Raw genomic sequence first — 19,264 nt, forward strand, 5'->3', positions numbered from 1 at the left:
AGTGGAAACCCCAAACCCCTCATTAGCTGGCCACTACCCCTGAGCCTCTATCCGCACATTACCACTACTGATGTCCACTCCCCAGTCTGTGCTTGGAGCCAGGTATCTCCACCAGCTGGCCTGACCTCTCCCCATAAGAAGACCCTCTTTGGCTTCAACCCAGGAGCTAGGGGACTCCCACAAGGCCATCTGATCAACAGTCCAGCCTCAAAACCAAAGCACACGGGAATGTCTCGAAGAGGAGTAAACTGATCCATTGACGGCCCCTCTCAGCTGTACAGCTCTCCAAGTCTAGCAGTGTCACCTTAGGGGCCCCAGACACAGGAGTAGGTATGCATATGATGGGAGGTATAGAATATTGTACACCAGCCTTTCCAGAAAGGCTATGGCACAGGTATTACCTGGCCCCTGTGACCCCAGCCCTGAAGAGGTGAACTCTGGGATGAGAGCCCTACTCTAGACCTCCTTGTGCCTTCCTGGACGGGGTCACATTCTAACTTGTCTAAGGCCCAGATCATTCCCTCAAGGGAATCATCCCTCACCCTATCTCCTCCTGGGGCCCAGGACAGTGAGACACTGGGTCTTCAGTGGGCCCAGACTGAGCAATGGACAAATGGCTCAGGCCACATCTGCAGAAGAAAAGTGAGCAAGCTGGGGCAAATGAGAGCCTGGCGGCAGAGCCTGCTGGTCCTTCGCAGTCCTCCAGTGCCTGGTCTCCCTCACTTGTCTTTTCATATTCAGGCTTTTCCCACCCTAGCCCCCTCATACACATTCCAGCCACTCTGAAAAGGCTTCCAAAAGCATCCCTCCCTACCCCACAACCTGCCTTCTTTGCCCTTCAATCCCAGTTCAGAGACCGCCTCCTCTGAAGAGCCTTCCCTGGCTGCCTGGGATGAATAAATAGGAAGCTCCTTGGGGACAGTGCCCTTGCCCAGTCCTTCCCAGCACTGTGCTCGGCACTGCATACGGAGCTAGAAGCCCCTTGAGGGGCAGGTTCTTCTCAGTAGTCTCAGAGCCTCAGCATCCGGGCCCACGACTGTCATGAACAAGAGAATGACAGTCGTGATAAATAAGGTCATCACACACTGGGAGATAATTCAGTATAAGATGCTAAGGCAACTAAAACAAGGAGCCAACAGGGATGTCCCTACAAAGTTGCTTTGGGGGCCTCAGGACAGAGGCCTGCAGAGACCCAGAAGGTCTGAGAGCCTAGCCCAGCCCTGCCACAATGAGTGTCTCCCCCCAGTCCTGTGGCAGCTGTTGCCTGCAGCCACCCACTCACTTGCAGCCGGTAGGTCTCAGCGCCAGACACTGCTGAGGTGGCTTTGCACTGCAGAGGTGATATCTGCAGCTCACTGGCCTTCCATGGAGCAAAAGCAGCAGTGGGGACATGGCCCATCACCTCAGGTTTGGGCTCAGCATGGGGGACACGAACGTCCACTCCCAGGGGCACCAGAGGAAGTTCTCAGAGCTCAGAGACCACTGCCAGGCTCCAACTCTCACCCTTGGCCCAGGCTTCAGCCCTGATCCCACTGGCACTGGGGTCTGGGTCAGGAGCTGGGTGAAAGGTGAGGTCCTGGAAGCAGAGAGAAGAGACCCGGAAAACAGCAGAAATGGCTGTGAGGGCAGCAGCTTTCTGGTCCCTAACAGTAAAGTCTCAGGTCCGGCAAATCACATACACCACAGGTCAACGATCCCAGCACCTCTATCACCTAAAGGCTTTCTCAGGTTGAAACAGAACCTCTACAGAGGGACCCAAGCCAAGCCCTGGCATTGGCCTAAAGCCAGGCAGGGCTCCCCAGTAGGGACCTAGCCCATTCTTGAGGGCCCATTTCTGGACCCAAGCACTGCAGCCCCTGGCTCAGGCATGCACCACCACAGCCCTGAACCATTTTGTTGTGGGAGAAGGTGCCAAGCAGTGATGCTTGGGTCCCTCAGAACAGCCTGTGATGGGATGTGATATGCTCCCTCTATCTGACTCCAAGACCTGACCTCTCATTGCTGCTTCCCCTGCTCTCCGAAGGCCTAAAATCCTGCAGCCACAGCTCCCTCTCCCTCTTACCCTGCACCCTGAAACCCAGTGAGCCTCCCAGGCCTCTGCTAGCCATCAGCCTGTCTTCCTTCATGCTGGAAGAATTCATGCATCCGTGCAACGAGTATGCTTGTTCAACCTGTGTGCTGAGCTGGGGACGCCACAATGACTGCAGGGGGCAGGACCCAACAGGGAGCGAATATGCTAGGAGGCTTGCCCCAAGCCACCATGGGCATGCCTCCAGCCTGGACTCAGGAGAGCTGCCTCCCTATCCACATAGCCAGTCCACAAGGGTAGGCAGCAAGTTCCCAGAGCAGTGGGTCCACACTTTTAGATTCCATACCTGGAAAAGTGTCCCGAGTGTGTGTGTGTGTGTGTGTGTGTGTGTGCGCGCGCGCGCACATCTGTGTGTGTGGTCAGCAGCAGGACCATTCCGCACCCCACCCCCAGAACATTAAAAAACAACTAGTATTGAGTGTCATGGGAAAAAAAAAAATGGCGTAGATGATACAGGCTCTGTTCATCCCTCTAGTGACCAAAGCAAAGTTGTAATGGAAACAAGGAGCAGTAGCAAGGAAAAATCTTCTGGGATCTAGATGAACAAGCCATACAACTAGGGAGAAATCCAAGAAATCATCCTGCAATGACACAAAGTAAGATGGGGCGAGGTCGGGGGGCTTTCCGGTCCCCAGCGCTGAGCGAAAGGGAGGCTGTGGCATCAGCAGCAGCAGACGCCTCTTAAAGGGGCCGTGTCCACAAGCAGATTTTTGTATTGACGGACCCGCTCGCTATGAGCACCTGTGCTTGTTAGGCTGCGCGCAGGAGGCACAAGGGACTTACAGAGAGATATTATCAGAGTGAGGGTCAAGGGGAGATTCGCTTGGTACAAAAGTGCTGGTGGTATCCATTGCTCCCTACTGAGCCCTCCCCCTTCCCAGGTCACAGGACAGAGTGCCGCCATAGCTGTGAAGTCATCAAACTGGGTAACAGAGGTCATTCCACCCAGAGAATTCCCTGAAACCCCGCCTACATCAACTCGGGCCCCACCCAGACCACAACCAGGTGTATACTCAGCTGAGTCAGGTGCTCCCTGCTGAGACTCACACTGGAGGCAGCTGGCCTCGGTTTCTGGTGTGGCCTTTTGAGGCAACTATGAGCACAGTATCTGTTCATTGCTTGCTGAATCTTAACAGGTGACCCCAGAGGGGTAGAGCCTTGGACTAAGTTTGGCCTGCAGCTGAACCCCTCTCAGGACTGTGCCACTGGACACCTACTCACAAATCCACACTAATAAGACTGGGAGACTTAGGAGCTTTGCTTAGTACATAGAAACAGACACAGAAAGGCAGCCAAAATGGGAAGACAAAAAAGCAGAAACAATATGAGAGAATAGAACAGAGATCTAGACATGATGAAGTCAAGTAATCTAACAGATACATTGGTTATAAAGATGCTCAATGAACTTTTCGAAAATGTAGATAAATTCAGTGAGAACTTCAACAAAGAGATAAAAAAACATAAAAATGGAAATGGAAATTATAAAAGGGAACCCGTCTGAAATGGTGAACATATTATCTGAGATAAGAAGTATATTAAATGGAATAAACAAAGGAATAAAGTGAATAAAGAAGAGGATCCAATGCCCTATCTAGAGGACAGGAAAGCCCATCAGGACACTCAATCAGAATGGCAAGAAAAAAGATGCCAAGACTTTAAAAATAATTTAAGGAGGACACTATTAAGGCTCCAAATATTCATCTGGTTGGTGTAACTGAAGAAAATCAAGATGTTGAACAGCTGTTTGAAGAAATAATGATGGAAAACTTCCCTTACCTGGCGAAAGAAATAAACATAAATTCCCAGTAAGCTCAGAGAATTCTAAATATCAGAGATCCAAAGAGGCCCACACCAAGACACATCATAATTAAAATGCCAAAGGTTAAATACAAAGTCAGAATATTTAAAGCAGCAAGAGAAAAGTAGATAGTTACCCACAAGTACCCATAAGACTGGCAGCTGATCTCTCAAAAGAAACTACGCAGGACAGAAGGGCTTGGCAAAAAATATTCAACAGAATGAAGACCCAGGATCTACAACCAAGAATAATTTATCCAGCAAAGCTATCATTTAGAGTTAAAGGACAGATAAAGAGCTTCCCAGACAAAAATAAGCTAAAAGAATTTATAACCACTAAGACAGTATTACAGGAAATGTTGGAGGGACTTCTTCAAGAAGAAAAAACATGTATCAAAAACAAGAATAAAGAATGGTAACAATTACATTCCTATCAATAAGTACCCTAAGTGGAAAAGAATTAAGTGCCCCAACCAAAAGATAGAGTGGCTGAAAGGATAAGAAAACAAGACCCCTACATAAAAAAAGGAAGAGGATGCAAAATGATATTGCTTTGATGGACCTAGAAGGTATTTAAGCAGACAGAGAAAGATAAATACTATATGATTTCACTTATATACAGAATCTAAGAAATAAAAAAAAAAAAAAACTAATCAAAAACAGATTCACAAATATAGTGAACAATTTGGTGTCGGATAGAGGGGAAGAGGGCTTGAGGGGCTAGGAGAATGGGGTGAAGGGCTAAAGAAGTACAAATTAGTAGCTGATGGATGGTCATGAGGATGAGGAGCACAGCAAAGGGAATGCAGTTAGCATTAATATGGTGGCTAGGTGGAGGGTCAGAAGAGGGACGGTGCAGTTGTAGGGATACTTGAAACTAAATTTAAAAAATTGTTAGGGTAACGTTGGGAAAAAAAAAAGAAACAACTAGTATTACCACTATTTCATAAAAGAAACATTGTTGCAACAACATAAATAAAAGTAGGCATAATCTCAGAATAAATGGTGTTCTTTTATATTGAATAAACTGGATGCAGTCTTATAATTGAGAAAACACACACACATAACACATGGCCTCATTGCACGCAGGAACACCTGTCCTGGACTTACATCAGGAAGCCCCAGGCCATCCTCTCACCCCAGAGTTTACCATATATCCCGAAAGGTAAGTATAAGCCTAGACATTGGGTGGGGACCCAGGGGGAGACCATGGCCCCAAATCTCATTTAATGAGGGAGGGAGTGAAGGTCTTGGGAACCAAAATCTGTCAATTGACTTCCCTAACAATTGTCCTTCCTAGTCAGGGGGGCCTCACTGGAGATCCACATCTTAGTTGCATATACCCCAGGCACTATAAAGTGGTAACCCAGTTGACCAGGTTATCCCATGCACAAGTCACTATGCACAATCAGAACACTGCTCTGAGCCTCAGTTTCTTCATCTGCTGATGGGAATCATAATGACTTCAACTGGTTACAATGAGGATGAGAATTTTTAGCAAGCACCTGGCACTCAAAAGCTATGCAATAAACCACAGCTATTATTACTAAGTTAATATTTGACAAAGGCTGCCCTTATCTTAGGAAGAAACTGCCATACTCTTCTCAAGTCCCCAGTCTGACCCCTTTCAGCCCTGGCACGGAGCCAGCTTTCCTGTCCAGTCCAGAACCAAGTGGCCTCTTTGGGAGGCTGACCTCTTTGGGAAGGCACTAGGATCCCCAGGTGCCAGCCAGTTCCCTTCCACGAACAGGAACAGCTCCTCTAGGGAACCGCCGGCCTTGCCCTTTGCTCATGTCCATTTCATCTGCATCGCATCCTCTGTGGCACACACCACCTGTTTCAAGTGAGGACAATGAGGTCCAGAGAAGTCAATACAAGATTTTGTTGGGTAGTAATTCATGGGAAGGGATGCCAACCCAGCACTCCAGAGCCTGAGTGGTCTTCCACTCACTGCAGTATTGTTTGACGTGAAAATCCCACCGTGGCCCTCCCCAGGCCGAGTCATCTTTGCTGCCTTCCTCCGCCTCTTTTAGCAGCTCTCTCACTTCCCTATCTACATCCTGGGCAAGAGTCCCTGCCCTCTCAGGCTGCTCAGATCTGCCCTCTGTTGGTGCCCTGATGAGTGGTTTCAACGTGTCCTTTCCTTTGCATATTTAATCCCAAAAGCAGATTTTCCGAAGAGACAGTTTTAGGAAAACACAATATACCAGGGTGACATCCAACAGGAAACCTTCTTCCCCCATGTGCCCTCTAACCCAGAGACCAGAAGCTTCCATTCAGCCTCTCCCCGCCCAACCCCTTGCACTGCTGTGTGAGCACCCATGTTCACATCTACACCTGAGTCCTCAGCACCTGCCCTGGGGATGCTCAGGAAAGGCTGAGCCAATCAATCAGATTCCACTGAGGAAAAGGGAAAAGCCACCCCCGCTTCACTGTCCTTATAACTACCTGCCACCACAGTTGTTTCTTTTCTGTCTCTCCAGTTAAAATGTCAGCTCCCAGAGGGTGGGGCTTGGTTTTCTTCAACCTGTACCCCAGCCCTAGAAAAGTGCCCACCACCCAGGGGATGCTCAATATTTGTTTCATGAATAATGCATGAATAAGCATCATCATCACTTTGCTGATGGCCAAAGGGAAGCCCAGAGAGAGGAAACAGACCCAGGCCCACAGAGTTTATGTGCAAGCAAGAAAAGACCACCTGGGAACTGTATGACTGATTCCCTCCTCCACTGAAGGCTGCTCCTCTATATGTACTCACGCAGACGTGCACATGCACACACCACCTGGGACTGGGACAACATCATAAGCCCTGATCAGCCAAGGGCTCAGCAGGGATTAGCTGTCTACAGAAGCCTGTAATGGACACTCTAGGGAAAGGGACTTAGAAGAGGCCTGTGCAGGGAGGATGGCCTCCAGTTTGGATTCGATCGCACTGCTCTGCCCCAGAGCTGGCATTTAATGAGCACTTGCTATGTGCTGGGCACTTATCCAAGGCTTTATTCCATAATGAACCTGTGAAGAGGAACCATTATTATCCCCATTTGATAGATAAAGAAACTGAGCTCAGGAAAGTCCTGTAATTTGCCCCAAGTCCTGACTCACAGGGAACCCAGGACCACCCTCCTGCCGAGCCCATGCACATACTCTCTTCTTCGGTGAGACGAGGACTAACACCAAGGGTAGGGCCCAGGGATTCTGGAACCTTGGGAAAAGAACCACCTGAGGCCCAGGCTTGGGTTAAGGCAGGAGGGAGGGACAGAAGCTTCCTTCTCACATTGTTCAACTCACACAGTTTGTGAAGAATGAGCTGGGCTGGATGGCCTGGTCTGAGGGCAAGGCCTGCCTGGACAGATGCCAGAGCAAAGGTGAAAAGGGGCCTTGAAGGAGTCATCTGTGGAGACGGCAGAAGAGTTCAAGCCTCAGCTTCTCTGAGAATCCACTGGATAGACAGATTCTCCTGCATCAAATCTGACCCAAATCTTCTGCCCATCCCCACCCCCACCTCACCACATCAACACACTACACCTCTTCTTTTCAGTTGAACTGCTGGCCTTAACGTCCTCACTCTCGGCCCAAACCTTGGCTCATATCTGTCCCTCCTGGAACACCTTCTCCACTCCCCATGCAGCCCAGTGTGGTCGCTCCCTCCGTAGGCCCCTGGGTAAAACAGCCTTTGCCTCACTTTGAGCCCTGCCCTGAGCCAGTAAACTCTACTCAGTTCATTTCAGGCCCCATCCCACCGAAGGCTTGCTGAGGCTGAGGGAAGACTGGAGGCCAAGCTTCTAATTTCTTCATGCCAAAATCCTCAGCCAAATGTCCAGCAATCCCCCATAAACACCCCACCCGGAGGTGATGCCCAGCTTAGGAGCCTTCTATCCAGCAGGTGAGATGAACCATGTACATCAATAACTGGTTGCTCAGGGAGAAGCTGATCTGAGACTGGAGAGGTACATAAAAGCTTGTACAAGCTCAGAGGAAACAGACCAGGGAGATACAGAGAAAGAGAGCAAAGAAAAGACTGAGGGTTGGGGCGCAGATGAGGGGGATAAGCAGGAAGAGTCCCCAGACTCTCAAGGACAGAGAAATGGATGCCAAGGGGAAAGAGAAACTGAGAATGAATGGAGGGAAGTAACTTTGCACTGGAGCCTGGAAATGGGGAGGTGAGGGGATCCTAGGGCTCTGGAGGACCTCCAACAGTCCCGGTGGGCTCCCCATTTCAAAGGCCTGCTCTTCGGTGTCCTGTGGCTACTCTTGAGGCTGCTGTGGAGAATAAGCAGTGGTTGTAAAGGCCTGACTCCAGCTGAGGAGGCCAAAATGGATGCTGCGTGAGGAGCCAGCCCTTGACCACCAGAGATCATCATGATGCCACCCTAGCCATGTGTTCTGTAAAAAACTGCCATTGCACCTTCCTCTGGCAAACATCTGCTCAGACATGCCAGCACTGCGCTGTCCACTGACAGCCCTGAGCTCTACCACTCCCCGCTGGGCCTCCCCACTATCCACAGGCTCAGGACGCCGCTGAGAGGGGCAGACAGAGTACACACTCCCACCTCTGCCAGAGCCTTCTGCTGTGCTCACCACTGGCCCAGCCCCACAGCACAAGGCCAGCCTCCTTCAGGCAGCTCTGTGAGGACTTCTGGGCAATGAACCTCAGTGAGAGCAGGCCAGATTCCACCCCCCACTCCAGTTGTCCCTTCTCCCTAACCATCCCCTCCCCCAAGGGGCCCGGCCCAGACAAGCTCTAATCCTCTGTCATCTGACCCAGCTCCACCCTAAATTAGCTCTGCCCAGGCACCCTACTGAGGACCAAAAATGGACAGTGTCATTTATAGAGGGTCCAAGAAGCCAAACACAATGAGAAGATGATCTCATGGTGCCCACGGCTTGAGCTCCAGGCACACACTCTGTACTCCAGGCACTCTGGAGACAGCTGGGAACTGGGAGGTGAGCAGCAATGATACCATGCTGGCTGGCAGACCCTGGAGACCCTTCCCATATATTCTCACGTCCTCCCCACACCAGGCCCAGAGGCCAGAGTACATTACAACCATAGCTCCATGCCAGCCAGAGCCACAAGCATCCTGCTTCCCACTGCCCTGGGCTCAGCCCAGAATCAGGCACAGGACATATATCCAGAAAGGATTTGCTGAAGAAGGGAAGGCAAAGGAGCACACAGCATGAATCAGCCCACCCACAGGCCAAAGTAAGGGCTCCCAAGCCAAACCCCCAAACGTCCTCGTTTATTCATAAACAGTCACTCAGCATCTGTGGGGACCAGGTGAATGCCCCATCCCTCAGGGGCACCCAGAGCAGTGGTGGAGGCAAGCAGGCGGATGGGTTTCCCAAGCCAGGACCCATAGAGAAACTCACTAAGCTGGGGGACAGTGGGGCTGGTTCCACAGGCACCAGAGGGCAAGCTTTTCTTGACCACACTGTCGCCCTCTGATTCCTGGCAGACTGAGCCACGGCTTGGCCCTGCTCAGGAAATGCCCTCCTATGGCAACTAGATAACTGGTATCGCTTGGTTACTCACTGATTTGACAGGGACAGGTGGGGTGGGGGCAAGCGTGACTGTGAGACCACTGTATGTGGTCCCGATACCACCAGAAGGTGCTAGGAGGCAGCCAGGTCACAGCACCCAGGCTGTGACTGAGCTGCAGGAGGGGAAAGGGGAGAGGTCCCTATAGGTTGAGGCATCAGACTTCCTGGGAAGGGGTACTCAGCTAGGCCAATGAGGGAGGGGACAAAAGGAAAGCTGCCTTCTGAGACTCGGCCAGGAAACCTGCTGTGCCGCTCCGGTTTCTAATGGGGGATGGTCTCCTAACTAGTGCCTCACCAGCAGCACTAAGCTGCTCCAGTCCCATGAAGTCAAGGCTTGGATAGGGACGGCCCTCTTGCAAGGCCAGCATCCACAGCTGACCAGCTGTCAGCCAACTGCCTGCGGCCACAGAACAGGAGCTGAAGAGGGGATAGGGGCCGCTCAGTGGGGTCAATGATGACATATTGCCACTTACATGGAAGGGACATCGCCCAGGCCTACTGCCCCTATAATTACTGAAAGATGCTGTTGCAGTGGCAAGGCAACCAAGGCAAAGGGGACACTGCAAGAGCAAAGTGGAGCCAGGGAGCGGGACCTCCTTGGAGTGGGGGCAGGGACCTGTCTCAGCTAACCCTCTCCTTCTCATTCATCTTCTGGCCCCTTGGGAACAGGAAGCAGGCTTAGACCCAGAGCTGCTGGCTCCAGGCACCTCAATGGATTGCCCCGTCACTGCAGGAGAGTAGTGTGGGGGAGAAGGCAGATCTCCCCCCACCCACCACCAACCTGGTAAACAGAAGCCTTCCCAGCACCTCGCTGCCTATCTATGGGGTATGTAATCCGTCCTCCCACCGTGGGGGTTGGAGAGGACAGCTGGGGCAGGCCAGATTGGCAGCTTGGCCGAGGGCCCTTATCTTCACGCACAGCCACCCACCTCCTCAGCCCGGGACCACCAGGATGAGCATCGGGACTCTGACTGAGGGAGGCGCGGGGAAGCTCTAGCCGATGCACCTCCCCCCCATCACGTGACTGCATCCTTAGGGAGCCCCCAGGTCCCAGCTGCAAAAGTCATTGTTTATAAACAGCCACAATCCTAGCAAGGGAAGCTTGCAGTCCCTGGAGTCCCACTCTGCCACGCGTTCCGCGGGCGGGAGTAAGGGGAGGGCAGAGGACGGAGTTGGGGGACACAACTTGCGAGGGGAGGACTGAGGGCCACCCTGGCAGCATAGATTCTGCAATCTCAGATTTCAGAGTCCGAGTGGGTAGGGGAAGTGGCGTCAGCGGCTGGCGTGATCCAATGCAATAAACCAGAGGTGGCTTAGGATAGAATGCCGAGCCGGTGCGAACCCCCACCCCAGTCCTGCGTTTCCTGCACAACCAAGGCGCCGCGGGAAGCCGGGCTCCATCCCCCGCCGGCGGCCGGCTGCTTTCCGAGCTCCGGCGCAGGTTTTCCGCGGCGCCCTCCACGCCCCTGCAGCCTGCAGCGCCTCGCGAAAGCCGGGGCCACCACCCCTCCCCCGCCGCCGGAAGCGCAAAGCCCCCGAGGGGTGCGAAGCTCTGCTCCGCAGAGCTTCCAGGCTGCTGGCACCCTTCGGGAAAGGAAACCCAATCCTTTCGCGGCCGGCGGAGAAATGGAGGCTGGCGAGAGGAGGGCACGGCTGCCGCCGGCAGCGCCCAGAGACCTGGCCGAGGGGCAGCCTCGGGATTCCCAAAGCAAGGCGGCCCCAGGAACAAGGCGCAGGCCGCTCTCCACGCGCCGCGGGCCTGCAGGGCCCGCGGGGATCTGGACTGCCGGAGGCGCCAATTCGTCCCAATCCTCCTGGCCTTCGGCCTCCAGGACACAGTTAGCCTGGACCTCAAGCGCCCGAGGAGAGCGTGGGTCGCTCCTCTGCAGAGGTGCGGCCAAGATACGAAGCAGCCCCAGGGGGAGGAGGAGGACAGCGGCGCCCTCTCCTGCCCCGCCGCGGTGCGGGCTGGGGGGTGGGGAGGGCACAGATGACGCGGATCGGAGAGGGCGCTCCGAGCTCCGAGCGTGCAGCCCAAGGACCTCCGAAGGCCCTGGGCAGCGGTCGTCCAGAGGTGACAGCGCCGGAGCCCGGGGCGGGATGGGGGCAGGTGGCCGGGTCCACCGGGCTGCCGGGGCTGCGGTTCGCTCACCTTCTCCTGCGCGCGGGTGAGCTTCTTCTGCACGTTGCTGGCAATCTTTCCCGCCGTCACCCCCTTGCTGCCCATCTCTGCCATCGTGCCCTGGGCCGCGGCCGGTGGCGGGCACCGCGCTTCCAGCCCCGGCTGCGGGCCGCGGTCCGGCTCCACGCCGCGCACTAGACAGCCCAGCCGACTGACGGAGGCGGAGCGTGCGCCGGGCGGGCGAGCGAGCGAGCGAGCGACGCGGGGACCGAGGGAGGGACGGACAGGGGGAGGGGGAGGGGAGAGGCCGAGCCTGCGGCTGCGGTCAGCACCCCCGCCCGCCCGGCCGGACAAGACACTGCCTTTTAAAGGGCCCCTCCGGCGCGGGAACAGCTAGGCGGGTAGGGAGGCAGCAGCGAGCACGTGCGCGGGGGGCTTCGGCTAGCGGGACTCCCGAGACGTTCTAGTGACACCGCCTCGGGGTAGAGACTAATACGCTAGTTCTGGGTCCCGCGCCGCCACGGGCCTGGTTCTCCTCCCGAGCAGTCACCTCCTGCAGCCCAGGAAAGGAGGACAGATGAAGAAGAGTGCTTTATAAAACGCAGAGATAACGCGCGGTCATTGGTGCGCCTCCCTGGAATCCCGGAACCCCCTCTCCTTCCTGGGGATTCTTTGGCCCGGCACTCGACTCTCCGCCTCCTCCAGTCCTGCAGACTCACCGGTCTCCACCTGGGTGTTCTGAGCGCCTCTGGGACAGATTCACATCTCTGTCCCTGGAGCCTAGTCCCTTAGTTCCATTGCTAACCAGGCGCTCAGTCTTCAAGTTTGCTGAATATCATTACGATTTTAAAAACAACTTAACATTACTGAGGGCTCACTGTGTGCTTGCAGTCTGCTAGGTGCCTCCTCGACAGGCCTTATTCAGTCTCCATGACGACCCTATGAGGTAGGTGCTATTATTAAAATGCATTTCAATAGAATAATAGAATTAGTATTCCCATTTTACAAATGAGGCACAGAGAGGCTTGGAACCAGATATCTGACTCTATATCCCAGGCTCACACTACTATATCCTGCGTGTCCCCTCTTGCTTGCTAGAAGAAAAATGGTTAATGATCATTATTTAAAGAGAAGATAAGGTTACTGATAACCAGCTTCACCAATAGACCAATGACACTTATTCGACATAAATAAATATATATTCAGTCTACTAATCCCACCTACGCCCCTCCCCAAAATCATGTTAGGGCTGTGAAGGATGCCACAGCTCTTTGCTGCCCTAGGTTTCTCAAGGATTGTGGGCTGAATTGAATGGAGAGAGGAGTGAATCCTTGAGGCCCTCTTGAGAAGAAGGAGGATTAGACCTGTCAGTGCATGGACAGGAGTCAAGGCAGGGGTCCCTGGGAGCAGGAACCCCTAAGCCAAGCACCCTACAGGGTTGGAGAAACAGGCCTAGGAAGAAGAGTTTCAGCCTGGATTCCTCCTTCCCTCCACCTGGTAGACTCCCCTGCAGTCTCTCTAGCTATTCCTGGTTCTTCCCAATACTGCTCAGCACCTATATTTGAAGATCTTAAACAGCCCTCCCTCCTGGCCTATTATTATTCCTATTTTGCAGAAAGACAGACCGAGGCTCTGCAGCTGCTGAAGGTCACAACAGAGAAGCAGAGATCCAGACTGAGGCCCTCCTGTTCTAAAACCCTCAGGTGATACACTGAACTCCTTCCCCCCAAAAAAAGCTCCAAAAACTGCACGAAAGAAAAGCGTTTTGTCAAAATTATTATAAACTCATGCCCAATTCATGAGTTACAAAAACAAAACCTAAATGGCACAGCCTGAGTTTTAAAGAAGCTTTCTCCTAAAAGCCTAACATGCTTTCACTTCATAGTGTCTCTCCTCTTCATTTTATGTTTGTCATTTTTCTAACCATTCTCTAAGAGCAATTACTTCCAGCACTCATTTGAGGAAAAGAGGAAATGAGCAGAAGTCAAATCCTATTATAGTCAGCCCCCGGGAACAGAGGGAGTCTGCTGCGCTGGACTTTGGTATTTTGAAATATCACTTGACAAAAAATTGGAAGCAACTAAAACAGTTCTCAGCAGGATAGAGTCAGCTAGAAGGCACAGGGACCAGACAGGCCATTAGGGGATCCTTTTAAACAACCATTACAAAGATTGTGTAACAACATGAAAATACTGTGTACAGTATAATTATGAGTGAAAAGAAGATAGGACATTCTGCATGCACTATCCTTGCAACCACATAAAAATAAATATAAATGTTCATGACCAAAGATTCAAAAGAACCAGGCATAAAAAAAATAGATGTGTCAAGGTCAAAGCATTGTGGCTGATTTTTTCCTCTTAATTTCTTAAATATTCTGTAATATTCTATATTGCCTTCATAACTAAAACATATACACAGCTCTGTTTTTACAGAAGGTAATTCTTTATTTGATCTCTAGATTGGAAAGACTTCTAAGCACAAAAACATTGAAATAAAAAATACTACTTTGGCGGTATATAAAAATTAAAAATTTTTAAACTTCAAAAAATACCATCAATACATAGGATAAAAGTTTGGGGGGAAATGCCAAGGGGTAAGAATGTAGGAGATTTTTACTTTCTTTACAATTTTCTATTGTGTCTGGGTTTGTTTGTTTGTTTTTGTTTGTTTTATCATGGTAGCTCATTGTTTTTACTATTGAGGGGGGATGCCATTTCCATTTTGAAAAGAAATTTAACATAAAATATTAAAGCATGAGAAACTAGGGAAATATTTTTAAAAATAAAGTAGAACTCTTATAATTCATAAGAAAACATTAAGATCCCACTAAATAAATGAGTGGATGGTACAAATGTACAATTCACAAAGTTAAAGATTTAAATTCTCGATAAATAGGTTTTAAAAGTTCAGTCTTTCTAGAAATAAAAAAGTTCATTAAATTAATGAGATACCATTTCTGAATCCACTTTCATCAACTCAGCAAATCATTTCCTAAAATACTTTACTTAAAATCAGAGAGATAGACCCTTACTACTGCTTCTGAGAGTGTAACCAATAAAGAATTTCTGGAAAGCAATCTTGTAATATGTATTAAGAATCATCAAAATATCCATATTCTTCAACACTAGAATCTCAAGTCAAAAAATAATTCAAAATTTTAGCAAAGTTTTAATCACACAGATGTTCATCACATTCATTATAATTTGTACAAAACTGAAAACATACAAATGTGAGCTATACTATTATTGTTATTCGTGTTCACTCACTCCCTCAGTCTGCAAGCATTTCTGAGCACCTACTAAATACCAGTCCTGGGCTCACGCTGCAGAAACAGCAGTGGGTGAAATAAAGTCTTTTCTTGGGGTACATCCCTATGTGGGGAGGGGAGGGTGTCTGGGAGGGATTGAGTCTCTTTGAAAGGGTGATCTGAAGACCTGAAGTCAGCATTGACAGGAGAACAGGGAGGGAGCCTGGTACTTAGCAGGGTCCTCAACTATCAAGATAGGAAGAAGTGACCAGACAAGCAAATGTTCAGCAAAGTATTGGCCTACCTTTCTTTCTTCCCCTTCAACATCCCAGCCTCCCAGCACTGCACCCCGCTGGCTCTCCATAGTGGAAACCACCAGGCCCCTGTCCATCTGCCCCCCTGCAAAAGGCCTTTTACTACCTGTAATTAACTAAACTATAGTATAGCTATACATCAGATGTTTACCAAAACGATAATGCCCGTGAAGTTTTTCGTGATTGGAAAGTGTTGTTAACAATAAAGCGGGATATTAAATTGCATAACAGTGTAGTGCCAACTGCTGTCAAAATGTGGTTGTTTTCTCTGGATGAAACAGTTCAGGATGAGAGGATTTTTTTTTCTTCTTTTTATTTTCCAAATTTTGCACATGTACTATTTTCGTAATCAGAAATAAATGCTATTAAAAATACAAATATTTGTATTAAAATGAGGAAACTGTCCCCTGAGACTCTACTTGGGCTACTACAATGTACCAGAGTAGAAAGAGAAAGCACAGAGACAGAGTGTGTGCTGGGCCTGTCCACCCCCGTGCCTGAACTGTGAAGTCTGGGAAAGTGATTTTTCAAACCATGAAAAACTCAGACAAGTGAAGGGCAGTATTCGTTTCCCTTGGAGAGAAAAGAGCACCGCCCTATGTTTTCCTTCTATCCTTCAAGAATTGAGTAAGAGGCTCTGAGCTGGCACTATGACTACTATCATCATCATAATCATCATTCTGTCTTACACAGCGAGATCTTTTTGTTTATACTTATTCGACCGTCAGAATAATCCTTTGTTTGACAGCAGTAGGACTTTTGGCCATTCCTTTATAGGTGAAGACTTGGAGAACACAGGTCTACTCAGAAGACACACAGCTGACATCACTTAGCACCTAGCCATCTTCAAAACCAGATCGGACCAGCTTCTCACCTCTATCCTGGGCCTTCTCTTAGACAAGGGAGATCCAGGAGAATCTACAGGCAGAACCAGAGGGGACTGGTCTTTCTAGAAATGTTCTTTAAGGCAGTATATGTGTGTGACATGGTGTCCAAGGGCCCTCTGACAAATTTTTCTCACTTCCCTTTCACATGTAAAATGCCACCACCATGATATTGTGAGAGAGGTAGACAGACCTGAAGTCAGAAGTTAGCTTCTCCATTTATCACTTTTCCATTCTTGGCTACATTATTTAAATTGATCAAGCCTCATCTGTAAGGGAAGGTAAATTACACTCTCTAAATTATCGTGGAAATAATATCTATAAAAGCTCCTGGAATATTAGAAGTGACTCTGTAAATGGTGGCTATACAGTAGATGGCAAATGCTATAAATTTAGCCTGGCCAGCTAATTGTCCTACTTTCTTTAGGAATTCCTTCCTTGTTTGATGTGGCTTGAGACAGTCTTATCCCTTGCACCATGTGCACATAGCACAGGTGAGACATTCACTGCGGCTGTAACAATTGGCTCAAAGATGAGCACATGACCCAAACAGAGCCAATACGAGCCTTCCCTGGGCTTGAAGGGATGTGTGCTTGTAGGACACAGAAGTTCCTCTTTCCCCTAGAGTTGCTAATATGGGAGGACGTGAGTCTAGAATCACCAGAGGCCAGTCTGCCCACTATGTGAAAGATTCTGCCTAAAAGACAAAGTCAACAAAAGTTGAGAGTTGGAGAGATGGGGACAGAGGGAGAAACAGAGACAGAAAGAGAAAGATACAATAGTATTGTTTGAGAACTTTTTCCAGTTGTGCCTGGTTCCTGCCCAGTCCCCACCTCCAGCTATCCAGCTATGCAAACCAATACGTTTTTTTCTTGCTAAACCCAATTCGAGGTTGTTTGCAATCAAAAGGCTCATGACTAATATAAATTATCATAAATGTCCTTCTCAGAGCCAACCTTCATAGAGCCCTAATGCTACAGGGATCTTCAAGGTAGAGCTTCTCTTAAGCATCTCCACCTGGTTCATCTCAATGACTGGAATGGTCAAACTCAGGCAATTTTGGGAGTAAAGGGGTAAAAATAGTTACAGCTGGATAGTAGGCATAAACCAGGACTGTCCTGGGCAAATCAGGACATCTGAGCACCTAGGTTGAGGGGTAGGAGTTGAGAGTAAAGGTGAGAAGGGAGGCTAAGGTCATGCATTTCACAGTCTGTGTTCAAACTGATGCTGACCACTGCACCTGTCCATTCTTCCAGGCCTGTCCAGCTGTTCTCTACAGGATCCTTGCAGAGATGGGAGGGTGATGTTCCAGAAGAACTTCTGAAAGGAAATATGTCCCTAAGCTTTGCCTCCTGGCTTCCAAACCTGCTGATTCAGATGTTCGGCTCCTATCTTGATCCAGTTTAACCATGCCTTGCAGAAGTGGCCTAGGAAGAAGGCCAGTCGCAGGGCTATCAAGTACCTCCAGGATCTTTCCCAGGCTTCCAGGAAACAAGGTTTCCAGCAAAAAAAAACAAAACAAAACAAAACAAAACAAAACAAAAAAAAACAAAAACAAAAAAAAACAGTTATTTTCTTTTGCTACCAGCAAACAAAATCCCTCCAAGAGAAAAAAAAAAATGTAAGATGATTGACTTCTCTGGTGAACTGTGTGCGGTCTCTGGCATTGCCGAAAGGTAGTAGACTGAGAAGATGACAACAACAGAAGACCTTGGCTCTGTTGCTATGAGTCGTATGATCTTGGGCCAGTCACTGCCTGCTCCTTTTAAATGTAGCAATAATACCACCAGGCAAGGCTGTTGTTAAAGACTAGAGGTAGCACAGACCATCCTTGACCCAGGGTCTAGTTGTCCAGGTAGATGGTAGTTACTCTTATGACATTCTGTCCTGAAGGTCAGAAATAGTGTCTCTTAGTTAATCTGGTTTTTGGCCTCTTTGCTGGTGAGACACAGTAGGCTGACCTTTGCCAGCTTCACTGATGGGTAAATAGAGGTGCAAAAAAGCAAACTGTCCAGTACTCCTTCAGAAAATCACTGTTGAGTTCCTTTGGAAGTGAGATTCCAGCATCTGGAAGTATTCACTGGAAATTTTCTATAATTAGCTTTATCTATGAAAAACAAATGGTTTACTAAATTAAGAGAGGTGACAAGATTGCATATGTATGTTTTTAAGTATTTCTAAAGTTTAATTTATTTGTAAATGAACTAACAAGCTATGGGAATACTTAGAGGACTGTTCCTTGAAACGGGGCTTCACTGACAAGTTACAAGGCACTCATTAGGAAAGCCCTTCCAGGGAGTGAATCAAAAGCCTTACAAGTGCTGGCCTCCTGAGATGCTTCTGATACTGTCCTGAGAACATAGTTTTAAGGACACTGATATTCCTCACAAGTAAAATAATGACAAGCTGAAAACAGCCCAAACATGCAAGCATAGGTTAGTTAAATAAGCTAATTTCTAAATGTTGGTATATCTATATTTTAAATATGAAGCTACCATTAAAAGTTGGGACTCTTTCAAAATTTAAAGTCTGCCCTTCGAAAGCTACCATTATGAAAATGAAGATTAATTCACTCAGATAAAAACTACTCATGATACCTATATCTATAACAAAGGACTAGTATCTAGAATATATAAATAATTGTTGTAATTCGATAACAAGAAAGCAAACAAACTATTTAAAAAACAGGCAAATGATTTGAAAAGATGAACCTTCAACAAAGAAGATGGCAATAACACATGAGAAGATGCTAAACTTCATTAGTCTTTAGGGAAATGCACAATTGTGTTAATGAGCTAACACTATATACTTCTCTAAAATGGCAAAAATTAATAAGACTGACAATACAAATGCTGGTGAGAATGAGGAGCAACTGGAACTTTGCTCAGAGCCACTTATCCTTATACCAAATTCCTCTTCCTTTCTTTGTGATGAATTTTTCTTTCTATCTTTTCCTCCTACATCTACTCAAGTTCATCACACATACCTGAACCTAACCGTGGGCCAACTGAGTGTTTTATCTCCTGAGCATCCTTGTAGCTGCAAATAAACACTTGGATTGAGAGGAGCTGCCCGACTCAGACAGGCCCTTGATACATGCTGGCACTTTGAATATGTTCTTCCTAAAGACATGCATACACATACCCAATTCAATAGGAGAATCAAGTACCTGACAATTTCTCCTCATCCTTCAGATCCACTCATGTGTCATCACCTCCAGAGAACCTTCTTCAACCCATCTTGCTCAGACAGGGTTAAGTGGCCCTC

At 48.8% G+C, this 19,264-nt stretch overlaps 1 protein-coding gene and 1 long non-coding RNA gene across 14 annotated transcripts in view; one reads left to right on the plus strand and one right to left on the minus strand.

The window, feature by feature from the left end:
* The window catches only part of BIN1 (bridging integrator 1), a 55,716-nt gene extending 43,933 nt beyond the window's left edge, over positions 1-11,783 (minus strand). For 3 of the 13 annotated variants that reach the window (XM_016157083.2, XM_016157087.2, XM_016157086.2), the window contains exon 1: positions 11,580-11,778. In XM_016157083.2, the coding sequence (XP_016012569.2) occupies positions 11,580-11,663 (84 nt within the window). In that variant the 5' untranslated portion in view covers positions 11,664-11,778. Of the gene's footprint in view, positions 1-11,579 lie in introns of all 13 variants that reach the window. The other 10 variants (XM_016157081.2, XM_036236634.1, XM_036236635.1 and 7 more) reach the window with 7 other exon arrangements.
* Positions 11,784-12,505: 722 nt separating this feature from the next.
* On the plus strand, positions 12,506-17,558 carry LOC118613663. Its single transcript, XR_004955634.1, has 2 exons — positions 12,506-13,252; positions 17,254-17,558. It is a non-coding gene; the product is annotated as an uncharacterized LOC118613663 (long non-coding RNA).
* The last annotated feature ends 1,706 nt before the right edge of the window (positions 17,559-19,264 follow it).

The sequence above is a fragment of the Rousettus aegyptiacus genome, unplaced genomic scaffold (genome assembly GCF_014176215.1).
Source record: "Rousettus aegyptiacus isolate mRouAeg1 unplaced genomic scaffold, mRouAeg1.p scaffold_m13_p_2, whole genome shotgun sequence".
NCBI classification, from domain to species: domain Eukaryota; kingdom Metazoa; phylum Chordata; class Mammalia; order Chiroptera; family Pteropodidae; genus Rousettus; species Rousettus aegyptiacus.